Here is a 26,438-nt window from a genome sequence, read left to right on the forward strand (position 1 = left end):
TTACAACCCTTGTCATACCAGGACTGGGGTAAATAACATACCATAAAAGTAAAGACATTTTGTAAAGAAATAAAGATGAGATAGGTATACTTTACTAAAAAATACATACCTCACTGCCTCATTTTCAGATAGTTCAGTAAGAACAGAATCTAATGCATTGTAGAGAACGCGAGCATTCAGCTGCGTGAAACACATGGGCGGTGTTATGGTAATCACATTACGACCAGGTCCCTGGGTCTGTACCAAAATATGATGCTGTTCTTTTAGTCTGCAAAATAAAAAAGTAAAAAAAACATTAAAAATTGAACATGCATTGTTCTCGTGGTACAATACCCCTTAAAAAACTTTCAGATGACCAGTAGCAATAAAAGGACAGCAGAAGACAAAGCGGCTATAATCAATATTTGAAATACCTAATTAATATTTACTAATGTTAAAGTAATTTATAATTTTCCTAACTACACAAACCAGAGTCTTTTCATAAAATTTATTTCAGCAAAGCTGGAAACAGCCACTTAAACGAGATTGTATTTGGTGGTGGGTAGGTCTCTTCCACCCGACAGACAGAATTTGTGGGTGTGCTCTAGGGTGCATGCACAGTAGAGTGCACAAAGAGATGAAGGCGCACACTGGGTGAGATGATCTTCTATACTTCCTCCTGTAGCTATGTTATAGGAACATGAAAGAACACGTAGGAGGGCGTGCTCCTGTAGAAGTGTGTGTATGTGTGTGTGTGCTAACAAGAGAGGAATTGTCGGCACGTATGCATACAGGTGAGGGTACACTCCTTTTGGAATTCATCATCCAAAAAGGGGAAACCGGCAGCGTGTGATGAAACGAAGGAGTGCCCTTAAATGCCCTCTGTGTTTTCTTGTCTTATTCTTCATCTTCAGTGAAGGGAGTCACTGTCTCTCTCATGGGGAGAAATGGTAGGAGTCACATATATGCTAATCCTATGGATTGGTTTTTTAGGACTTCTTCATCTATAATGGAGAAAAGAAGGGTAGAACCCTTCCATCTCGACCAGCAGTGTTTGAAGAGACATAGGTGAGGCAGAAGGGGAACAGGGACTTGAAGTTCTCCTTCTAGTGTGGTATCTATTCCAGGAAGATGGCGACGGCACTCAAACAAGGAAAGATATCCGAGGAACTCTAGGAAGAGACAGCGCTGCCAGGAGATATGTCCCTAGTGGTTTTCTGGACATGAGAAGATGCTCACGAGAAGGAGGCCAGCGCCCCTCCCCTTTAACTCAGAGGCAGCAGACACTCCTCACTCATGAAGGAATACCCTCACAAGCAACAAACTTTCAACATTTGAAAAAAAAAAAAAAAAAGGCCAGTTCAAGATGCAGGAAATACATTTTTACTCTCAAACTACTGAAAAAGTGGCTACTCAGTGTATTGTCTGGGGGGGAGGGGAGGGGTGGATTTGCCACCTGCCAATGACTACTGACACCTCATTATAGACGAGTTTCAGCTACGCTGAAAACATACTCGCATTAACCCTTTTACCCCCAGGGTATTTGGAAATTTCCAACCCTTAACCCCCAGGGGTTATTTTTTTTCCAGCACATTTTGCAGTATATTTTTTCTTTAAATTGCTATAACAGCCTTAATTTTTGTCATAGAGAGGTCAGGTTGGTCTCATTCTCTTGGAAAATGCCTGAATTTTCTCAAAAAATTATCAAAAATATGCAAAAAAAATTTAAATAGCATTCTTTTGCAAGGACGTACCGGTACGTCCATGGGGGTAAAGGAATGAGTTTTGAGAAACGTACCAGTACGTCCTTTGGGGGTAAAAGGGTTAAAGGATGAGGATTTGCATTCGTGTAAGAACAAAGGTGTTTTTGTTATCATGGACATATCATAATTCCAGACACACTTGGGAATAACATTTTATATGACATGCAAGAACCACGGAAGAATTAATTTATACGACCAATTCCTTACAGAATACAACGCTCAAATATTTACCTATACGTAATCTTTTGAGCAAGCTCTGTAGCGGGTTTTCGACTACTCCTGTCTTCTACAATATCAATCCCCAAGCACAAACCTAGCCCTCGTACATTTCCTACGGCAGCATGCTTCTCTTTAAGAACTTGAAGATTTTCAAACAGGCTTTTCCCAACTGACGTTGCACTTATAATTAATTTTTCATTTTGAATAATGTCTAATACAGCAAGACCAATCACACAGGCGACAGGATTCCCTCCAAACTGAAAGAAACAAAACATATCAAATTTAATTCTTCAAGCAATAACCTTTTGTAGGAAATTTGTTGATATTAAAGAGACCTTTCACCATAATTTCAAATGAGACTGAGTAAATGCAATTTCTATATTATTGACCTATAGAAGTATTTAACTAGACATCTTCCAAACCTTGGCTTCTCATTTCTTATTTCAAAATAAATTGACACAATTCATATTCTCTTGATATTACCCTTGTTATCTGATCTTTAAAACTAGTTAAGAACTTTTCAATAGCTATATCTTTACCAAATTACCAGTCAGTTACACAACAAGTAGTTTTTGTAGACAGCTTTCAAAAAAATACAGGCCTATACAAAACTGCAGAGTGTAATAGATGAGAACACAGAAAGTGAGATGTAAAAATTGTGATTGGTGACCTTAAATGCTAAAGTTGGAAGGAATAATCAAGGTATAGATAATGTGATGGGTGTTGAGGATCTTGGAAAAGTTGCAAATAAAAATGGAGCACATTTTATAAGTTTTTGTTCAACAGAGGGGTACTCATTTCCAGCACAAGGACATTCACAAATATACATGAACTTCATGTGGCAATTATGAAAATCAAATACCATATATTAACGTGTAAAGGGCAAAATTTTAAGAGCAGCTATGGATGAAAAAAGTCAGGGTTCAGCAAATACAATAGCTACTTGTGAAATTGTGAAAATATTTATTTTCTCGACCTCTGTTGTGTTGTTGTTAGGGTATTCTAATTACATATGGTTCATTAATAGGTTAGTAATTTGTAAGGATTAACTTAAAAACATATAATATATTAATATTAATCACTGTTTATAATTTTATGTTTGTGTAAAATAGGAATATTTACCGGTAATATTATCTTTATTTATTTATAGTACTGTATTCAGGCTCTGTTGTGTGAACCTGTTGGTAGGCTAGCCTAATTGTCCAAAACTTAGAATTTTCTACATATGTACCGGTAATCAATTTTTCTACTTCGATGGTAGTTAGGAAGGACTGAATTAACAGTGTCACTAAAAACCTGTTTCAGACGACTAAGAATGCTTACATTATTGGCCAAGAGATGGCAGTAGTGGTGGTTGCCCGGAACCTCAAAATTTACAGGTTCCTTGTATCTTACTATGGTATACAGGATAACAATGATGCAAACAAGTTTAAACAAATGAAAAAAAAAATCTTTTTTAATAAACTTAAAATTCACGATAGTTAGAAGGTAACCAGCAGCTGTTGTATATAAAAGGGATTTTGATGAAGGAAAAATCTATTTCTGGGCAAGAGACCTGTGTCACTTTGTGAAAAGCTCCTTCAGCACCATTTCTAAGGTATAAATACTGCAAAATATACCAGAGAAAAAGGTTGCATGAAATGCCAGGAATAAACCCAGCTCGCTCACTCTAATAGAGTGTCGGTATAGTAACTGGGGCGTGTTAGAACCACCACCAGAGGTCCCTTACCAATTAGTCCTCTCCTTCCTCAATATCCCCCGATAATACGAGGCAAAAACTCTCTGAGCAAAAGCTCGAAGCTGAGTATAGTTTTTCCAAGTCAAATCTGATCTGTTACCCTTCCAAAGGTGATTTGTTTGCCATTTAAGGGCTGTAGCAATCACGTAAGTAGTGGAAAATTTGCAAAATAACTACTGCTAGTTATCAAAAGATAATTTTATATAACAGTTTGGAAGGATTGACTTAGAATCATATATGCTGATTACAATTATATAGTTGTATATAAAAGTAAGTTTATCAAAAATAAAACTATTTCTCGTAGTTGCAAAATATTGAGTGAGAATGGGAGGAAGAAGGCTAGGAATAATATGTAAATATTGAGTGAATAATGTAAGCATTGTGTTCAAACTCACAAATTATTTTAGTTTTATACTTTCTTAAACATAAATGCAGCTTATTTTATAAACCAAAAACAAATATATAACAGTAACAACAATAAAGATTATACTGTAACATTTTATAATAAAACTAGTAACAGTAGGCTGACCCCGAAATTGCTGTTCGCCCATTACATGATATAAAAACCCTTTTTTTTTAAAAGAAATTTTAAGGTTTGCCCTTTCAATGGGGTTGTCCCTTACACGGTAATATATGGTAGATCACTTAGCCATTAATAAAGAAAGGAGGAGGACTGAGAAATATAAAAAGCTATAGAGGGGCAGATATTGGTAGTGATCACCAGCTCCTAGTGTCCACACTGAAGTTAAAACTGAAAGCACCTAACAGAAATGTAGATAGAATACCTAGGTTTGACACAACTAAGCTTCTAGAAGCTGAACACAGAGAAACATTTGCCATTGAATGTAGAAATCGATTTGCAGTCTTAAAGAGGGATCTTAAGAAACTAAGAGTAGACAATTAATGAAGAATGGTGTAATATTAAGGACATAAATCAGTCAATTGGTAGTAAAGTTTTGGGACATGCAGTTACAAGTTGAAAGCCATGGATATCAAATAACACTTGGGATATTATAAAATGGAAACAAAGATATAAATTGATTGTTGATAGTTTTCGAGGAAGTAATGAAAATCAGAAGGTAGAGCATGATAAGTATTCCAGTATTGATAGTGAGGTAAAATAAAAAAAAAAAAGCCAGGAATGACTGGAGAGAATATTTAGACAGGTAAGTAGATGAGGTTGACGAAGCTATGAATTCAAGAGGTGGATATGGTGTAATAAGTGCTCATGGAATTTTTAATGAAATTGCTTTGGGGGCAAAGAAGAAGAACCATATATCCATAAAAAAGAGAGAAGGATCTGTTATAATAGAAGATGAAGAAAGGCAACATTGGATGGAACACTTTAGTGAGGTCACAAATAGGATATATGTGAAGTATACTAGAGTTCTATCTACATATTGTTATGATTGTCGTTCAACAGTTGTATGGTCAAACGACCAGTTGTTTACATATAATAATTACTACTGTTACTTTGTTTACATGTCTACTGTAATGGTTTTCGCCTCCCGCCTTTTCTTATATGGAGAGTCGTTATTTGTCAGCCATGAAGGTAACACTTCGTATTATAAATAAATCCATTCAGGAATAAATAGTTGATTCGTTATTATCGATATTTATTTGGCTCCTGAATTAAGTTAACACATGGCGCAGTGAGTATAAAGGAAGATATCTACAAGGTGAAAGAATAACCCTACCACTACAATGCCTATAGTTGCAGAACTTCGTGAGGAAGCCCTTGCCCTCACTAAAGAAAATATTGGTGATTTAGATCGTGATGAAATCAAGAATTACCTGGAGGCTCTTGGAGTTCCCTATGACAACAAGGATAATACATCAAGATTATCAAGACTACTTCAAATAACCATCGAAAGGTCCAATTTGATAGGCGACACTGAGGAGGGAATAAAGACTCCTATTGAAAAGCACAAGGAAACTACTCTTATTGCGGCAAGTGATCCCATGTTTACTATGTTGCAACTTCTCGTAAAAACACCAGTTCTTGCACAATTTGATCCACTTCGGGAAACTCGTGTGGAGACTGATGCAAGCAGACTAAATGGATTTGGCTTCATCGTGCTTCAACGACATGAAGATGGATGGAAACTCATCAGTTGTGGAAGCAGGTTCCTGACAGATGTTGAAACCAGGTACTCCATGATAGAACTAGAGGCTCTATCTATCAGATATGCATTGAAGAAAAGTAGGTTATATTTGTCTGGACTACCACAGTTAGTAGGGAATGTTGGGCGTTTGTCAGTGCGTATGGGCCAGGTAGTGAGAAAAGTGAAGAAGAGCGGAATGAGTTCTGGAGTGAATTAACTAGGTGTGTAGAAGGACTGGGTAGAAGGAATTATGTGGTTGTTATGGGTGACTTAAATGCTAGAGTGGGTGCTGGAGAGGTAGAAGGTGTCATTGGGAAATATGGCGTACCAGGTGAAAATGAGAGTGGTGAGAGACTGGTAGATATGTGTGTTGAACAAGAGATGGTAATAAGTGCTAGCTTTTTTAAAAAGAAAGATAAAAATAAGTATACATGGGTAAGAGTGGCAAATGGAAGAGTAGTAGAAAGGGCATTAATGGATTATGTGTTGATAACAAAAAGAATGTTTGGAAGATTGAAAGACGTGCACGTGTTTAGGGGTATGGCTAACGGTATGTCTGATCATTTTTTGGTGGAAGGAAAATTGGTTGTAGCAAAAGAGTGGGGGAATAGAGTAGGTGGATGTAAAAGGGAGCTAGTGAGGGTTGAAGAGCTAATAAAACCGGGGGTAAAAAGTAAATATCAGGAAAGGTTGAAAATGGCATATGACGAGGTGAGAGTAAGAGAAACTGGTAATTTAGAGGAGGAGTGGAAGTTAGCAAAAGAAAATTTTGTTGGGATTGCAAGTGATGTATGTGGCAAGAAGGTTGTTGGAGGCAGCATGAGGAAGGGCAGTGAATGGTGGAATGAAGGAGTGAAGGTAAAAGTGGAAGAGAAAAAGAGGGCTTTTGAAGAATGGCTGCAGAGTAATAGTATAGAGAAGTATGAAAAATATAGAGAGAAAAAGGTGGAAGTAAAGCGCAAGGTACGTGAGGCAAAGAGGGCAGCTGACCTGAGGTGGGGTCAGGGACTGGGTCAGTCATATGAAGAGAATAAGAAGAAGTTTTGGAAAGAAGTGAAGAGAGTAAGGAAGGCCGGCGCAAGAATTGAAGAGACAGTGAAAGATGGAAATGGAAGGTTGTTAAAAGGAGAGGAGGTAAGGAAAAGGTGGGCGGAATATTTTGAAAGTTTGCTGAATGTTGAGGATGATAGGGAGGCAGATAAAATTGCGGTTCCAGGTGTTGAGGTGCCAGTGATGGGAGATGAGAATGAGAGAGAGATTACAATAGAGGAAGTGAGGAGAGCACTAGATGAAACGAGAGTAGGAAAAGCATCGGGTATGGATGGTGTGAAAGCTGAGATGTTGAAGGAAGGGGGTGTGACTGTACTTGAATGGTTGGTGAGATTGTTTAATGTGTGTTTTGTGTTGTCAATGGTACCAGTAGATTGGGTCTGTGCATGTATTGTACCACTATATAAGGGTAAGGGAGATGTGCATGAGTGTTGTAATTCAAGAGGTATTAGTTTGTTGAGTGTAGTTGGAAAAGTGTATGGTAGAATACTGATTAATAGGATTAAGGATAAAACAGAGAATGCAATCTTGGAAGTACAGGGTGGTTTTAGAAGAGGTAGGGGTTGTATGAATCAGATTTTTACAGTTAGGCAGATATGCGAGAAATATTTAGCAAAAGGTAAGGAGGTGTATGTTGCGTTTATGGATCTGGAGAAAGCATATGATAGAGTTGATAGGGAAGCAATGTGGAATGTGATGAGGTTATATGGAGTTGGTGGAAGGTTGTTGCAAGCAGTGAAAAGTTTCTACACAGGTAGTAAAGCATGTGTTAGAATAGGAAATGAGGTGAGCGATTGGTTTCCGGTGAGAGTGGGGCTGAGACAGGGATGTGTGATGTCGCCGTGGTTGTTTAACTTGTATGTTGATGGAGTGGTGAGAGAGGTGAATGCTAGAGTGCTTGGACGAGGATTAAAACTGGTAGGCGAGAATGATCATGAATGGGAGGTAAATCAGTTGTTGTTTGCGGATGATACTGTACTGGTAGCAGACACAGAAGAGAAGCTTGACCGACTAGTGACAGAATTTGGAAGGGTGTGTGAGAGAAGGAAGTTGAGAGTTAATGTGGGTAAGAGTAAGGTTATGAGATGTACGAGAAGGGAAGGTGGTGCAAGGTTGAATGTCATGTTGAATGGAGAGTTACTTGAGGAGGTGGATCAGTTTAAGTACTTGGGGTCTGTTGTTGCAGCAAATGGTGGAGTGGAAGCAGATGTACGTCAGAGAGTGAATGAAGGTTGCAAAGTGTTGGGGGCAGTTAAGGGAGTAGTAAAAAATAGAGGATTGGGCATGAATGTAAAGAGAGTTCTATATGAGAAAGTGATTGTACCAACTGTGATGTATGGATCGGAGTTGTGGGGAATGAAAGTGATGGAGAGACAGAAATTGAATGTGTTTGAGATGAAGTGTCTGAGGAGTATGGCTGGTGTATCTCGAGTAGATAGGGTTAGGAACGAAGTGGTGAGGGTGAGAACGGGTGTAAGAAATGAGTTAGCGGCTAGAGTGGATATGAATGTGTTGAGGTGGTTTGGCCATGTTGAGAGAATGGAAAATAGCTGTCTGCTAAAGAAGGTGATGAATGCAAGAGTTGATGGGAGAAGTACAAGAGGAAGGCCAAGGTTTGGGTGGATGGATGGTGTGAAGAAAGCTCTGGGTGATAGGAGGATAGATGTGAGAGAGGCAAGAGAGCGTGCTAGAAATAGGAATGAATGGCGAGCGATTGTGACGCAGTTCCGGTAGGCCCTGCTGCTTCCTCCGGTGCCTTAGATGACCGCGGAGGTAGCAGCAGTAGGGGACTCAGCAGTATGAAGCTTCATCTGTGGTGGAAATGTGGGAGGTTGGGCTGTGGCACCCTAGCAGTACCAGCTGAACTCGGCTGAGTCCCTGGTTAGGCTGGAGGAACGTAGAGAGTAGAGGTCCCCTTTTTGTTTTGTTTCTTGTTGTTGTCGGCTACCCCCCAAAATTGGGGGAAGTGCCTTTGGTATATGTATGTATGTACCACAGTTTACGGTGATTACTGACCATCGTCCGCTCTTGTCAATATTCAACAAATACTCTTTGACCCAGGTTGAAAATGTTAAATTGCAGAATTTGAAGGCAGAACTCCAAAGTCAATATCAATTCACTGTCGAATGGAGAAAAGGTAAGGAGCATGCTATCGCAGATTGCCTTAGCCGAGCACCCGTGGAGGATCCAGATGAAGGTGAAGACTATCTCCATGGACGTACATTGATGGCTATTCGGATCGCATCAATAGGAAGTGAGAATTCAATGGATGGGAAAGGATGCACTGACCTCATCATTGAAAAGTTACGTGAAGCCGCAAGAGGAGATCCAGAATACATGGAATTAGTAACTGCTGTCAGGAATGACAATGTAGGACATGAAGATGTATCTGCATGTGTGAAACAGTATAAAGCCATACGGCACCAATTAGCTATTGACGAAGACCTTGTGATATATGGGCAGCGCATTGTAATTCCAAAAGGACAGAGACGAGAAGTTCTTAATCTACTGCATACTGCTCATCAAGGAATTACAAGAACGAAGCAGCGTGCCCGTATGTGTGTGTACTGGCCTGGTATCACAAATGACATGAATCAGCTAGTAGAGAAATGTGAGACATGCCAATGCTATCTACCCAGCCTGGGAAAGGAACCACTACAATCAGACCCATTACCATCTCGACCGTTCGAATGTGTATCTGCAGACCTATTTTACTGTAATGGCAGACATTTCTTGATTTATGCTGATCGCCTGAGTGGATATCCGATGGTCCATGAATGGAAAGATGATCCATCAGCAGGATCTATTGTGGGGGCAATGATAAAAATGATGGCAATAATGGGAAACCCCCAACGGATCCGAACAGATGGTGGACCGCAATTCCGAGCCGCAGAATTTCAGAAGTTTCTGGAGAGGAAGGGCATCGAGTGGGGCCCAAGCTCACCCCATTTCCCAAGCAGTAATGGACATGCAGAAGCCTTTGTTATGAAGGTCAAGACCTTACTAAAAAAGTTAAATAAAACAACGGTGGACGAAACATTTCAAGAAGCAATGTTAGAACTAAGAAACACTCCAAGAGCAGATGGACGGTCGCCGAACCAAATAGTGTTTGGACACCCTCTCAGATCTGCTGTTCCCATTCATCACAGTGCTTTTCAGCAAGAAAGTGCGGAAGAAATTGAAGAAGCAGAAAGGAAAAGAAAAGAAAGAGAAATGAAGACTGCAACGTGGTACAACGCATCCGCCAAAAAGCTGAAAGAATTCTTGCCTGGGGTGGAAGTTCGAATCCAAGACCCAGTATCCAAGAAATGGGATAAGAGGGGAAAAATAGTCAAAGCTGGTTTACGGAATAGAAGCTATCATGTCCAGTTATCAAATGGAAAGTTGCTATGGAGAAACCGTAGATTACTTCGAGAATACCGAGGAGATGTTGATGAAGATCCACAGATGAAGTTTGAAAGTACCGAGGGAGAAATAAGGGAACCGAGACGAAGTGAAAGATTAAGACAAAAAACTGTCAGATTTGCAATGTAATTAAATATATTTTTGTAAAAGGAATAGTATAAACTTTGTATTGTAACATTTGATAGAGATAAGTCTTAAGTTGTAATGTACATTTATTTTCATTATTTATGATGGAGCTCTAAAGGTAAATATTTTCTGATCCAATAAAAAAAAAAAAAAAAATGTTATCTTTATTACTAAAATAAATTTTTGAATATACTTACCCGATGATCATGTAGCTGTCAACTCCGTTGCCCAACAGAAATCTACGGTCGGGATACGCCAGCGATCGCTTATACAGGTGGGGGTGTACTCACCAGCGCCATCTGTGGTCAGGTACTCCAGTACTTCTTGTCAACAAGACCTCAATTTTCTCCTCGGTCCACTGGTTCTCTATGGGGAGGAAGGGCGGGTCATTTAAATCATGATCATCGAGTAAGTATATTCAAAAATTTATTTTAGTAATAAAAATAACATTTTTCAATATTAATCTTACCCGATGATCATGTAGCTGATTCACACCCAGGGTGGTGGGTGGAGACCAGTATACATGTTAACAAAGAAGCTAAGTATCCCGTATTTCATTTTTATTAGTTATTCAAAATAACAATAAAAAATAAATAAGTACCTGGTAAGGAAGTCGACTTGAACCATTACTCTGCCTTTAATAAGTACGTCTTCCTTACTGAGCGTAGCGGTCCTCTTAGGATGCTGAACGACTCTTAGGTGGCTAAAGTATAAAGGGCTGCAACCCATACTAAAGGACCTCATCATAACCTCTAACCTAGGCGCTTCTCAAGAAAGAATTGACCACCCGCCAAATCAACCAGGATGCGGAAGGCTTCTTAGCCGACCGTACAACCCAAAAACAACAATAAAAGCAATCAAGAGAAAGGTTAAAAAAGGTTATGGGATTATGGGAATGTAGTGGCTGAGCCCTCACCTACTACTGCACTCGCTGCTACGAATGGTCCCAGGGTGTAGCAGTTCTCGTAAAGAGACTGGACATCTTTGAGATAGAATGATGCGAACACTGACTTGCTTCTCCAATAGGTTGCATCCATAACACTCTGCAGAGAACGGTTCTGTTTGAAGGCCACTGAAGTAGCCACAGCTCTCACTTCATGTGTCCTTACCTTCAGTAAAGCAAGGTCTTCTTCCTTCATATGAGAATGAGCTTCTCTAATCAGAAGCCTGATGTAGTAAGAAACTGCGTTCTTAGACATTGGTAGCGAAGGCTTCTTAACAGCACACCATAAGGCTTCTGATTGTCCTCGTAAAGGTTTTGACCTTTTCAGATAGTACCTAAGAGCTCTAACTGGGCAAAGTACTCTCTCCAGCTCGTTACCCACCAAGTTAGATAGGCTAGGGATCTCGAACGATTTAGGCCAAGGACGTGAAGGAAGCTCGTTTTTAGCCAAAAAACCGAGCTGCAAGGAACATGTAGCCGTTTCCGATGTGAAACCTATGTTCCTGCTGAAGGCGTGGATCTCACTTACTCTCTTAGCTGTTGCTAGGCATACTAGGAAAAGAGTTTTTAATGTGAGGTCCTTGAAAGAGGCTGATTGGAGCGGTTCAAATCTAGATGACATCAGGAACCTTAGGACCACGTCTAGATTCCAGCCTGGAGTGGACAACCGACGTTCCTTAGAGGTCTCAAAAGACCTAAGGATGTCCTGCAGATCTTTGTTGGAGGAAAGATCCAAGCCTCTGTGGCGGAAAACCGCTGCCAACACACTTCTATAACCCTTGATCGTAGGAGCTGATAGGGATCTAACGTTCCTTAGATGTAACAGGAAGTCAGCAATCTGGGTTACAGTGGTATTGGTTGAGGAAACTGCATTGGCCTTGCACCAGTTTCTGAAGACTTCCCATTTAGATTGATAGACTCTGAGAGTGGATGTCCTCCTAGCTCTAGCAATCGCTCTGGCTGCCTCCTTCGAAAAACCTCTAGCTCTTGAGAGTCTTTCGATAGTCTGAAGGCAGTCAGACGAAGAGCGTGGAGGCTTGGGTGTACCTTCTTTACGTGAGGTTGACGTAGAAGGTCCACTCTTAGAGGAAGAGTCCTGGGAACGTCGACCAGCCATTGCAGTACCTCTGTGAACCATTCTCTCGCGGGCCAGAGGGGAGCAACCAACGTCAGCCGTGTCCCTTTGTGAGAGGCGAATTTCTGAAGTACCCTGTTGACAATCTTGAACGGCGGGAATGCATACAGGTCGAGATGGGACCAATCCAGCAGAAAAGCATCCACGTGAACTGCTGCTGGGTCTGGAATCGGCGAACAATACAATGGGAGCCTCTTGGTCATCGAGGTAGCGAACAGATCTATGGTTGGCTGACCCCACAGGGACCAAAGTCTGCTGCAAACATTCTTGTGAAGGGTCCACTCTGTGGGGATGACCTGACCCTTCCGGCTGAGGCGATCTGCCATGACATTCATATCGCCCTGAATGAACCTCGTTACCAGCGTGAGCCTTCGATCTTTTGACCAAATGAGGAGGTCCCTTGCGATCTCGAACAACTTCCTCGAATGAGTCCCCCCTTGCTTGGAGATGTAAGCCAAGGCTGTGGTGTTGTCGGAGTTCACCTCCACCACCTTGTTTAGCTGGAGGGACTTGAAGTTCATTAAGGCCAGATGAACCGCCAACAACTCCTTGCAATTGATGTGGAGTGTTCTTTGTTCCTGATTCCATGTTCCCGAGCATTCCTGTCCGTCCAATGTCGCACCCCAGCCCGAGTCTGATGCGTCCGAGAAGAGATGGTGGTCGGGGGTCTGAACAGCTAACGAAAGACCTTCCTTGAGAAGAATGCTGTTCTTCCACCACGTTAGAGTAGACCTCATCTCTTCGGAAACAGGAATTGAGACCGTCTCTAGCGTCATGTCCTTGATCCAGTGAGCAGCCAGATGATACTGAAGGGGGCGGAGGTGGAGTCTCCCTAACTCGATGAACAGGGCCAGCGATGAAAGTGTCCCTGTTAGACTCATCCACTGCCTTACTGAGCATCGGCTCCTTCTCAGCATGCTCAGGATGCACTCTAGGGCTTGGTTGATTCTTGGGGCCGACGGAAAAGCCCGAAAAGCTCGACTCTGAATCTCCATACCCAGGTAAACAATGGTCTGGGATGGGACGAGCTGGGACTTCTCTAAATTGACCAGGAGGCCCAGTTCCTTGGTCAGATCCATAGTCCATCTGAGATTCTCCAGACAGCGACGACTTGTGGGAGCTCTTAAAAGCCAGTCGTCTAAATAGAGGGAGGCTCTGATGTCTGCCAAGTGAAGGAATTTCGCAATATTCCTCATCAGTCGCGTAAACACAAGAGGTGCCGTGCTTAGGCCAAAACACAGGGCTTGGAACTGGTACACAACCTTTCCATAGACGAATCTTAGGAAAGGTTGGGAGTCTGGATGGATGGGGACGTGAAAGTATGCGTCTTTCAGGTCTAACGAGACCATCCAGTCCTCCTGCCTGACCGCTGCTAGGACCGACTTCGTCGTCTCCATAGTGAACGTCTGCTTGGTGACATAAGCATTGAGCGCACTGACGTCCAGCACCGGCCTCCAACCTCCTGTCTTCTTGGCTACCAGGAAGAGACGGTTGTAAAAGCCCGGGGATTGATGGTCCCGGACTATGACCACTGCCTCCTTGTGTAGCAAGAGCGACACCTCTTGTTGCAACGCTAGCCTCTTGTCCTTCTCCTTGTAGTTGGGAGAGAGGTTGATGGGAGATGTAGCTAGAGGGGGATTGCGGCAGAACGGAATTCTGTATCCCTCCCTCAGCCACTTCACAGACTGAGCGTCTGCACCTCTGCTCTCCCAAGCTTGCCAGAAGGTCTTGAGTCTGGCTCCTACAGCTGTCTGGAGAGGAGGAAAGTCAAAACTTGCCTCTTGTGGACTTGGAACCCTTCTTGGGCTTGCCACGGTTACTGTCTGCACGGGTACCTCCTCTGCTGGAGGTTCTGCCACGAAAGGGTGGGATGAACCTGGAAGCAGGAGTATCAACTGCTAGAGGGCGGTAAGGTAAGGTCTTAGCCTTACGTGCAGAAGAAGCCATGAGGTCATGCGTATCCTTCTGGAGAAGAGAGGCAGTCATCCCCTTAATTAATTCCTCCGGAAACAGACACTTGGACAGAGGAGCAAAAAGTAACTCTGACCTCTGGCAAGGGGTGATACCAGCAGATAAGAAGGAGCACAGATGTTCCCTTTTCTTGAGGACCCCTGATACATAAGAAGCCGCAAGCTCGCCAGACCCATCCCGTATTGCCTTGTCCATGCTGGACATGATCAGCATGGCTGAGTCCTTGTCAGAAGGGGCAGTCTTCCTGCTTAAGGCTCCCAGGCACCAATCGAGGAAGTTGAATATCTCGAAGGCACGAAAGACTCCCCTTAACAAGTGATCAAGATCTGTAGGGGACCAGCAGATCTTCGAACGTCTCATAGCCAACCTGCGGGGAGAGTCAACCAGACTTGAGAAGTCGGCCTGGGCAGAGGCAGGAACCCCCAAGCCAGGTTCCTCTCCCGTGGCATACCAGACGCCCGACTTAGAAGCCAGCTTGGGAGGAGGAAACACAAAAGAGGTCCTTCCCAGTTGCTTCTTGGACTGCAACCAATCCCCCATAACCCTCAAAGCTCTCCTTGAAGATCTGGCAAGAACAAGCTTGGTGAAGGCAGGCGCAGTAGGCTGCATGCCCAGAGCAAACTCGGAGGGAGGAGAACGAGGGGTTGCAGACACAAAGTGTTCAGGGTACAACTCTCTGAACAAAGCAAGGACTTTGCGGAAGTCTAAGGAGGGTGGCGAAGACTTGTGTCCTTCAACATCAGAATGAGGATCATCAAGATGAGCAGCTTCATCCTCAGAAGCCTCCTCACCCGACAGTTGAGTTGTAAGAGGCAAAGGCAGAGCAGCAAGCTGAACGGCTGAATCCTGCAGAACGGGTGCATGCGTACCTGCGGATCCATCATCATGCCTCTGCTGGACAGACTGTGAGCTGGCAACAACAAAAGCAGAGGGCCGGTGTGAGGGAGGGTCTGCGGTGGGCTGAGGAGCATGCGGTGTGGTATGCAGAGCATGCTGTGAGGCATGCGGCTCATGCTGCATGGCCTGCGGCTCATGCTGCATGGTATGCGGCTCATGCTGCATGGCATGCGGCTCATGCTGCATGGGATGAGGCTCATGCTGCATGGTATGAGGCTCATGCTGCATGGGATGAGGCTCATGCTGCATGGTATGAGGCTCATGCTGCATGGAATGCGGCTCATGCTGTAAGGTCTGCAGAGCATGCTGCATGGGCTGAGGACTGAGCCACTGTGGAGGAGCTCTCACAGGAGGAGGGATGTTAACCTTCTCTGCCTGATAATCCTGCATAAAAGCCGCAAGCTGAGACTGCATAGTCTGCAGCATGGACCACTTAGGGTCTACTGTGGTTGGAGCAGAGGCCTGTTGAGGAACCACTCTACCTCTCTTGGGAGGTGTGCAGTCATCCGATGACTGCGGCGAGTCCGAACTGACCCAGTGGCTACACCTGGGCCGTTGGACTAGCTCTGAAGGGACTTTACGCTTAAGCGGTCGTGAGACCTTAGTCCACCGTTTCCTCCTGGAAACCTCTTCCACAGACGAGGAATGTAAGGGCTCATTCGTCTGGGAGTGGAAGGGACGATCCTTAGCAGATACGTCCGCAACCACTGAGGATACATCTGTGCGCCGATCAAGGCCCGCCGAACCCTTTGGTCCTTCGACATTGCTTCTCCCCTGGGCTTGGGAGCTTGCAAGAGGTCCCGGACTGGGAGGACGACTGGCACGCACAGATGTATCCTCATGCGCAACACTGACACTGACACTATGCACAGCACTAGCACTAACACTTCCCACTGCACTCTTCGCTTTCAGCTCTCTGACATCCGCCAAGAGCTGATTGCGGTCACTAACCAACGACTCCACCTTATCACCGAGAGCCTGAATGGCACGCAACATATCAGCCATTGCAGGCTGAGCACTCGTAGCAGGTTCGGGGGTCACCACCACAGGGGAAGGAAAAGGTTGAGGGGCATGGGGAGAGGAAATAACCAAAGAGCGAGAAGAACTCCTCCTATCTCTCTCCTTCTCTAACCTACGAGTATATCTGAGGAATTCATTAAAATCGAATTCCGAAAGCCCAGCACATTCCCCACATCGATCTTCCAATTGACAGGATTTTCCCCTACAATTGGAACATACGGTGTAAGGATCAACAGAGGCCTTCGGAAGACGCCTATTACAAGCACTAACACTACATCGCCTATATTTAGGAACTTGGGAAGTGTCAGACATCTTGAATTCTAGAAGTAGTCAAAGAGGGAATTCCAAAGTAAAGCAAAGATCGTTAACCAATGAATCAAATTAATACCAAAAGCTTGCTAAGCTAAGGCTAAAGCTTCCTGTACAGCGAAGGCTAAATTTCAGAGCAAATACTTCACCAAATCGTGAACAAAAGACTCCAAAATCAACAGCGTATCCATGTAGGTCTTGCCGGTGGCACGACAGAGGAAAAATTGAGGTCTTGTTGACAAGAAGTACTGGAGTACCTGACCACAGATGGCGCTGGTGAGTACACCCCCACCTGTATAAGCGATCGCTGGCGTATCCCGACCGTAGATTTCTGTCGGGCAACGGAGTTGACAGCTACATGATCATCGGGTAAGATTAATATTGAAAAAAAGGAAGTTGAAGTATACTAGAGTTCTATCTACATATTGTTATGATTGTCGTTCAACAGTTGTATGGTCAAACGACCAGTTGTTTACATATAATAATTACTACTGTTACTTTGTTTACATGTCTACTGTAATGGTTTTCGCCTCCCGCCTTTTCTTATATGGAGAGTCGTTATTTGTCAGCCGTAAAGGTAACACTTCGTATTATAAATAAATCCATTCAGGAATAAATAGTTGATTCGTTATTATCGATATTTATTTGGCTCCTGAATTAAGTTAACACAATATGAAAGGAATAATTTGATTGATACCTGAAGCTGAGGAAGACCTTGATGTGCCCATGATTGAATTCATTGTGTTTGAAGTTAAAGTTATCATTAAAAACTCAGGAACATTGGTGAAAATGGCAAAAAAAAAAAAAAGAAAATGAGAGATCTGACTGATTGCAATAATTACAGAGGCATCACACTTATGTCAGTTGTCATGAAAATACATAGTACTGTATGCTTATTCTAAAGAGACAAGAGAGAAATATTGATGAAAAGCTGAGAGATGAACAAGCTGGATTTTGAAAAGATAGAAGTTGCAATGGCCACATTTTCATTTTAAGACATATTGTACAACAATGTGTAGAATATAGAAATCCACTTTTGATGGCTTTTGTGAACTATGCAAAACACTATGATAGTGTGCACTGGCCAACTTTGTGGAGAGTCCTGTGTTATCATGGAGTTCCTCTTAATTGCGTAAATTTGATTAAGTCTGTCTATGAGCAAAACAAGTGCAAACTGAATGTGTTGTCACCTATGCTGTTTATCCTCCTCGTGAATTTTGTAAAGCATGAAACAGTTGGAAATGGTTGAGAAAGACTAGACTGGATTGGTAATGGGAAATTATCTGACCTAGAGTATGCGGCTGCCATTGTCCTTATTAGCAGAACAGCACAGGATTCACAATGCATACTTATCAGAATGCATGAAATGTCACATGAAGTTGGGATCAAGATTAAAAGAAGAAAGACAGATAATGATAATAGAATATGCAATGGAAGATTAAATATCATTGGAAGGAGGAAAGACTAATGAGGTAGAATCATTCAAGTATTTAGGAACTATGATCTATAATACATTGTCTTTAAACTTGGAGTTTAATGAAGGATTCAAAAAAGCAAATAAGACAATGGCTAGGCTAAGTAAAATTTGGAAAACAAATTGCCTGGAATTACATATAGAAATCGGGCTAAATATTAGTTTAGTGAGATCGGTGTTATTGTATGGACTTGAGTCGTGGTATGACAATGAAATAATATCCAACACATTCTGTAGATTTGAGAATAAAGATATCAGAAGAATATTGAGAGTTGAATGCCAGGATAGGATTAGGAATGAAACTATAAGAGAGATTGCCGAGTTCCACATGTGGATGAGATCACACTAAGGGGTAGATAGAGATGGTTTGGGCATGCTCTTTGCACTCCCCAAGGTAGATTATTACACTAAAATTTTAACTGGGCTCCACAAGGCACAAGAAGAGTTGGAAAACCAAGCCCTAAATGACCAAGGACTATGAAATGTGAAGTAGGAGCTCAAGATAGAGATAACTACCAAAATCTAATCTAGGCCCTTTGCGTCAACAGGTGTAGGAGGGGGTGATGATGATGATGATGCAAAATTAGCATTAAAAAATACATCATAATAAGAAACATATTACAAAAAAGACTGGTCAGGTGAAAAAGCCTGTAAAGCCTGTATTCACTATAATCAGTAAGACTCGTAATAGCATGAAAGAGAGCCAAAAATTCAATAAATATTTCAACTATCAAAAGGCTAGCATTAAAAGAACAGCAATTTCATAGTGGTACCTTATGGCAAGTCTTTTGAATTTTAACGATAATGATCAATATTATTACTTGGTAATGATTGTATTCCCCTCCGTAAACAAGCAGACTTTTATACAAAACAGAGAAGTTTGTATAATGATATGAAACTTGTTTATAGAAAACTTTTCTTTATATCCAAAGTCATACAAACACTCAGCACATCTTTCGGACTTATCTAAAACTACATCAAGTACATTACTTACCGTAGAATAATATTCACCGAGTGCGTCTGCTATTTCTCTTGTTGTTACCACTGCAGCCATTGGGTGGCCATTCCCGAGAGGTTTGCCTAAGGTCACAATATCTGGTACAACATCGTAGTGCTGAAAATGTCATAAGTTTTTAATACAGAAGGGAGCGTAGTTAACTTAACTACAGTACAATACTGTACCTCTATTTCCAGATAACAAATACCGGTAATTTTCTAAAAGCAAAATAATTTTTTCATACAAACCCATTACTTTTTAACAAGCAGCCACTTTGTGTACCATATCAGTCAAAACACTTCAGTCTTACTAGAATTTAAAGAGGGAAAACAAAAGGCAGTAAATAATTGTACACATGCATGGGCAGGTCTCCAAAACCACGGTACCCATAATAGTTAGTTATTGTGCTTTCTAATCTCTTAAACTGTGAAAAATAGTAAAGTTTGAGGAGTGAACTCATGAGTGGTGAATCGCTACAAAAGAATCATATACAGTATTCATTCCTAAAGTCTTTTCTTTCTCCACAAACCCATAACTGTGAAGTACTTATGATGAGTCTGAATCACAATTTAAGTAGGAAAGATAGAGCAGCTTGGTTGACTGTGAGTTGTAGGCTCTGTTTGAACGCTTCTTGTGCTAGTAAAGAAGATAGAGCAGTTTATTTGATAGAAAGCTTCTTGCGATTGATTTTAAAAAATACAAGAAATTGATCTCGAGACAAAACGCTTTGTTTTGATTTTTAGATCTCCTATACCATGCAACTTCTTCCCTCTTTCTGAAAATGTTATTCAACGCACAGTTTATCCACTCTAGTTTCATGTTTGAACAGAAATAAGAGGAAATTTAATTGTCATGAACACATCAATCTCTAGGCATTATTTCCTTTCTTCAATCTTGTACATTGATTTTATAACAGATATAATTTATCAAAATTAATTACTTGATCCAAAGTTCTGTTATTTAAAATTCTTTCAATATGCCTGTTTTTATTGAAACGTGTAAATTAATTTGAAAAGAATATTCGGAAACATTTAATTCAATGCACAAAAAAAATGTGACATGAATATACCATACATACCTCAAAAGCTAAGAAGTATTCCCCAGTTCGTCCAAGGGCAGTTTGTACTTCATCCGCAATACACACACCACCAATATCACGAATCAAACTGTAAGTAAAACCATTACAACTTGAAGCATATTAATTAGGAAACAATATATTTACTGAACCAAGGAATTTCTGGGTGGCACAACTGTTCATCAATATGTTTGAAAGGATATTGAAAAATGAATATATAAAGCACTGACAATCAAAATGAAAAATTAATATCTTGCAACAATCAATTTTCATGTAAAGTAAGGAATTGCCCTCAAAATATAGGTGTCATCATCGCACTAAAGCATAAGTAAACTTCAGGTGCCTTTTCTAAGTAGCTTGAATAAAAAGCGGATGAGAATAGAATATTTTTTTTAAACAAATACGTTTTAAAATACAAATCCGTCCCTTAAAACTGTCTCATATCAAGTGGTATTCACAAATTCTGCATGCATCCTACACAAATAAGAAATAAGGAGAGAATTTGACTACTGCATGCTAGGCTTCCATAGTGCATGTTCTCAGGTTCCAGGTAGTGTAGTACGGCCAGAGGAGTTTGGAAGCAAGATATTTGGATAAATGGCAGGTATGTGTGGACTACTTTGCTCCCCACTCTTGAATTTAAAAAAGTGTATATGCATAACACCAATAAAATTTATCACAGAAACTAATCTGACTAAGTATTAGGAGTTAAATATGACTCTCCTATATTTAGTTGTACAGCTGCTACTCAGAAATTAATGTGTATAGATATGGTTGTGATAACAATTGACAATCTCTCTTACTCATGGGGCCTTGGATGCCGTGACTGGGTATGTAACCAAAATTCTGTTTGTGAGTAAATAGTACAGGAAAGCGTGAATCAATCGTAAACCTATAGTTATTTACTTTTATATTTATAGAGAGATATTGTTTCTTAAGAGAAAAATAGCAAAGAAAAAGAGGAAGAATACAGATATCACAATAGCTAAAGCAACCAAACCATTGGCAGCACTTCTACAATAGAAAAATATGAGGCAACAATCAAAACATTGCGTACATACGCAGAACTTAACTAATGTCAAGGTTGTAAGTTAGAAGCCATTTGCAAACATTTATCTATAGAAAAAAATATGACATGCTGAAATTTTGTACAGCATTAAGTACTAAAATCAAATTAAAAATCACTCACTTGTATAAAAGCTTATAATATTTTTTGGGTGGTACAATAACGCCACAATTCACGAATATGGACTCCGATATAAAGCAAGCGATACTTCGATTGTTCTCAATAGCTTCTTTTATAATCACCTCCGCATCTAGAATATACTTTTCAACTGAAAAAGAAAATAAGCTTGTATGAATAAAATAAACATGGAATTATGAAAAGGACATTGTTTCCACTTTAAATACTGTTTAGATATAACAGAAAATAAAAATGTTTATCCATCCATATACCAAAGGCACTTCCCCCAATTTTGGGGGGTAGCCGACATCAACAAGAAACAAAACAAAAAAAGGGGACCTCTACTCTCTACGTTCCTCCAGCCTAACCAGGGACTCAGCCGAGTTCAGCTGGTACTGCTAGGGTGCCACAGCCCAACCTCCCACATTTCCACCACAGATGAAGCTTCATACTGCTGAGTCCCCTACTGCTGCTACCTCCGCGGTCATCTAAGGCACCGGAGGAAGCAGCAGGGCCTACCGGAACTGCGTCACAATGTTTATGAAACGATGTAATCGCAATATGGAAAGCTGAAGAAATGGAAGTTACCTAGGAAAGAGCACCAAATATAATGAATATAACAGATAGCACAAAACAATTATTGTCTTTACATCACACATTTTTAAGTAATTTGTATTTTTTTCAGCGCAAGCTGGGTGGTCATTGAATCATTTTAATGAGCAGTTAAGCGACAGGTGGGGGTAAGGAGGTTACCTGTCAAAATCTCTTCACTTATGACCTTTCAGCTCAGGACTAAGAGGGATCGTTGAGGAAGCAAGCATATCCTAAAGGACTCAGGCTTGTATAGCTATGCAAATACAAATTACTTTAACAATGTGTGACTTGTTCCTATATAAAATACAAATCATCTTCCTTTAAGTAGGGAGACTTAATGCTTGGTGGGTTGAAAGTCCACTTAGAATTGGACTGATAGGTGGTTCTTCTTCCCTGGAAATGTCAATCTACCTGGTCCCACATGGGAGCAGAGAAGACTCCAGAAACATCATACTTATCTATAATTGGGATGTATAGGCTGATAGGACCTGGCCTGTCCAAAAAAGATTGGTATGTTGTCAAAGCAGCGATCCCTTCCCCTACAAGGGATAGCAGTCTGGAATAATGTACCTGGCATATGATGACCAATGGGTTGGTACACAGTATATTCCACTATCCTCCCCTTCCTCTAGGGAGGATTGAGAACTTCTCTAGGTTCTAAAGAATGGAGCTCAGAAGTGTAGTTTACCAGAATGAGATAAGATCACATAAGAAACACAATGACCACTTCGTCCCTAAGAGAAGGTCAGAAGGGATGGAGGTGAAGAGCCAATCATTTTGCCTCCATTCCAGAATTACATCTATTCGTTACCATACACCTGCTTACCATCCTGTATGAGATCTGGGCTTGGTACACCACTACTTGAATAGCCACCACGAGACCAAGGCATCAAGGGACGTGGGTACTCTTGTAGAATAATAACCGTCAAGGTGCTCCAGTGCATACACACACATCAAAACCTTATATAGGGTATGCATAGGAGCCTTCAGAACCTGGGTCACATCCCACTCTGGGGAAACAAAGATCCCAGGGTGGGCAAGACTGCTCGAATTTCTCATAAGCATAAAAAATCAATATGAAGAGGAAACATCTATACCCTATGTTCAAAAGACCATCCTTAAGGGTGAGCAGTAGCCTTTGACAGTTGCGCCTGAGAGGTAGTTCTCTAGGCGAAGTAAGACAATGAAATGCCATGTCTTCTTGGACATTGCCAAAACAGACACCAGATAAGAATTACCTACACATGCCTGCCAATAGACAAGAGGCCATGACCTACACCTGGAACAAGGGGATGATTTCATACAATCATGCCTCCTACAAGACAGAGAGAGAGAGAGTGGATCTACAGCCAGTTTTGCCAAAAACTGGTTGAACCATCTACCCTGTCCCAGGCAAGTATGAATCTCATGCTTCACATACTAATTATTATTATTATCATTACTAGCTAAGCTACAACCCTAGTTGGAAACGTAGGATGCTAGATGCCCAGGGAGCTCCAACAGGGAAAATAGGCCAGTGAGGAAAGGAAAAAAGGAAAAATGAAATATTTTAAGAGTAACAGCATTAAAATAAATTTCTCCTATATAAACTATAAAAACTTCAACAAAACAAGAGGAAGAGAAATTAGATAGAACAGTGTGCTCGAGTGTACCCTCAAGCCAACAATCACTTCCTGCAAAGAAAATGAAAAAGATCAAAACATTTGGTTAGGTTGAAACAGTACATCCGTACTCGATGTGGCAAAAGACAAAAGCGAAGAGCTACCGACAGGCCCGGTGTGGGGGGCTGTTTCCCCCTATGACAGTCATTAATAACTTTTATAACAATTTCAACAGCCATTCCCACTCCACTGAAGACACTTCCCTATTTTAAAGGACAGAGGGTTTGTATACGCATAGGAAAAAACAAGCCATGACATTATACCTCCTACACCTTTCCAGCTAACTGAAGACAACACATACAAATGCAAACCACATACTCATTCTACCTTTGAAAATGCAAATATCCAGTGAGTAATAACGCCAGTCAGACAGGAAACAACGTAAGCGTACATACCATCACACACTGGACACGGTTCCACTCCTCCCAACAGCCAATGAAAAAAATTGACCATTCTCCATCGACCAATCAGGAGCCACATCTCTCTGCAAATATGTCCGGCTGTATGTATAAACCCCTATCATTGAACCTTGAACTTCATTCATTGTAAGCTGAAGAGGAACAAGAATTGCAACTCATCCAATTAGAATGAATTAGAAAAAATTAGTGTGTTAATTCCTAATTATTATTATTACTATTTATTAGTTTAAGAAGACTGAGAAATGCTTCTAAAATGAAGAAAGAACCATACATACTTTCACTATAGTCCATTTCTTTTAGCGATGCATATTTGCACCGACTCGCAGCGGTGCCGTTTTAGCTCGGAAAAATTTCCGGATCGCTGATTGGTTGGACAAGATAATTCTAACCAATCAGCGATCCGGAAACTTTTCCGAGCTAAAAGGGCACCGCCGCGAGTCGGTGCAAATATGCATCGCTAAAAGAAATGGACTATAGAAATCATTACATGCCATACCACAGGCAGTGCTAAAATTTCACTGTAATGGTCTGTCTGTTCTGGTGATCTACTTTTTCCTTCGGTCTAAGATTTGGGTCACACCTATGAGAGTTTAGAAAAGTAACAACAGTCCCAAAAATAACAAACAAAACTAAGAAGAACAATCATACTCAGAAGATGAGGATCCAAACAACCTTTTTATCATCAATTTTCCATATCTTTAGAAATATGTTTACAACCTTTAAGCTTCATAAGGATTACCATCACCATCAGTGGAAATAGCACTTTCACTATCACTGATTATGACGAGTAGTTCTTTTATAGCTTGAGCATTTTATGTGTATTCTTATGAATATATTAAATACATAATGAAATGCTTATTCACCTTAAACAATAAAATAAATAATACAGTATCTCCTAACAAATATAATTTGGGGCTTTATCCACTAACCTGCTCCAGGGTCATCTTCTCTGTGATTCCCACGATATAGATCAGGGTATGGAATAACATGGACAAATTCTTTTTTCCCCTGAGCCATATGTTTGAACATTTTTGGGCTGATATCTATAAGATTTCCGAGGTTTCCGTGATAGGCACTGAAACAAAAATTCTACATTAGAATAGCTTCAAAAGAAAAAGAAAGATAAGACATTTACGATTCATCTTGAATTAAGAACAGGACTTGGTTGTACAACTTAGTCTATATATAATTATTCCAATAGATCTTACTACAGTATTAGCATGCAGTTCTGTAGCAAAATCTTAGTATTTACTCTTGATGCTTACTCTATTTATGTCACCTTTTTAATAGCTTTCTTTGCAAAAATGACAAACTTACTTTTATTTGACAACTATAATTAGGTTCCCAAATAAATTCCTTAAAAACCAAAGTAGGTTGTGCCTGATGATAAACCAAATTCTTATATAATTCTTATATAATTTTAACCTCAAATTACAAACTTACTTTTATTTGACAACTATAATTAGGTTCCCAAATAAATTCCTTAAAAACCAAAGTAGGTTGTGCCTCATGATATACCAAATTCTTATATAATTTTAACCTCTTATTCACTGTCCATTCCCAAACCAGTCACAGAATTTCTTCAAGCAAACTTCGAGGGATTGGGATCCTTACTTCCCTAAAACCATATTCTGTTACTCTTAAGGACAACCAACCAAATCATTAATTTGCAAATAAAATCACAAGTACTTTACCAAGAAAAAGGGAGTGGGGATAAAGCGTGAGGTACTAGCTACTCAGAAAAAAAATGTTATTTTGATAATAAAATAAATTTTTGAATATACTTACCCGGTGATTATATAGCTGCAACTCTGTTGCCCGACAGACAACTCTACGGTAAAAACTCGCCAGCGATCGCTACACAGGTTGCGGGTGTGCCCAACAGCGCCATCTGTCGTCCAGATACCCAGTACTCAATGTAAACAAAGACTCAATTTTCTCCTCGTCCCACTGCGTCTCTATTGGGGAGGAAGGGAGGGTCCTTTAATTTATAATCACCGGGTAAGTATATTCAAAAATTTATTTTATTATCAAAATAACATTTTTCAATATTTAACTTAGCCGGTGATTATATAGCTGATTCACACCCAGGGGGGTGGGTAGAGACCAGCAATATATGTTTACACTTTTATGAGCTAAGAGTTTTTATTTCATTTTAGAAGTTATCAAAATAACAAAAACAAAATAAATAGGTACCTGGTAAGGAAGTCGACTTGAACAATTACTCTGCCTTTTAAGTACGTCTTCCTTACGGAGCCTCGCGATCCTCTTAGGATGCTGATCGACCCCTAGGATCTGAAGTATCAAGGGTTGCAACCCATACAACAGGACCTCATCAAAACCCCTAATCTAGGCGCTCTCAAGAAATGACTTTG

The 26,438-nt window shown here is 40.8% G+C and overlaps 1 protein-coding gene across 1 annotated transcript in view; it reads right to left on the reverse strand.

Moving 5' to 3' along the window:
* LOC137621442 (ethanolamine-phosphate phospho-lyase-like) overlaps positions 1-26,438 on the reverse strand; it is an 80,896-nt gene that overhangs the window by 6,422 nt on the left and 48,036 nt on the right. Inside the window, exons 6-11 of the mRNA XM_068351746.1 lie at positions 24,993-25,138; positions 21,396-21,540; positions 20,210-20,297; positions 19,129-19,248; positions 1,974-2,218; positions 110-268 (exon numbers count right to left, since the gene is read on the reverse strand). Coding sequence (XP_068207847.1) covers positions 110-268; positions 1,974-2,218; positions 19,129-19,248; positions 20,210-20,297; positions 21,396-21,540; positions 24,993-25,138 — 903 coding nt within the window. The remainder of the gene's footprint in view (positions 1-109; positions 269-1,973; positions 2,219-19,128; positions 19,249-20,209; positions 20,298-21,395; positions 21,541-24,992; positions 25,139-26,438) is intronic.

This window comes from Palaemon carinicauda, chromosome 28 (assembly GCF_036898095.1).
Source record: "Palaemon carinicauda isolate YSFRI2023 chromosome 28, ASM3689809v2, whole genome shotgun sequence".
NCBI lineage: Eukaryota > Metazoa > Arthropoda > Malacostraca > Decapoda > Palaemonidae > Palaemon > Palaemon carinicauda.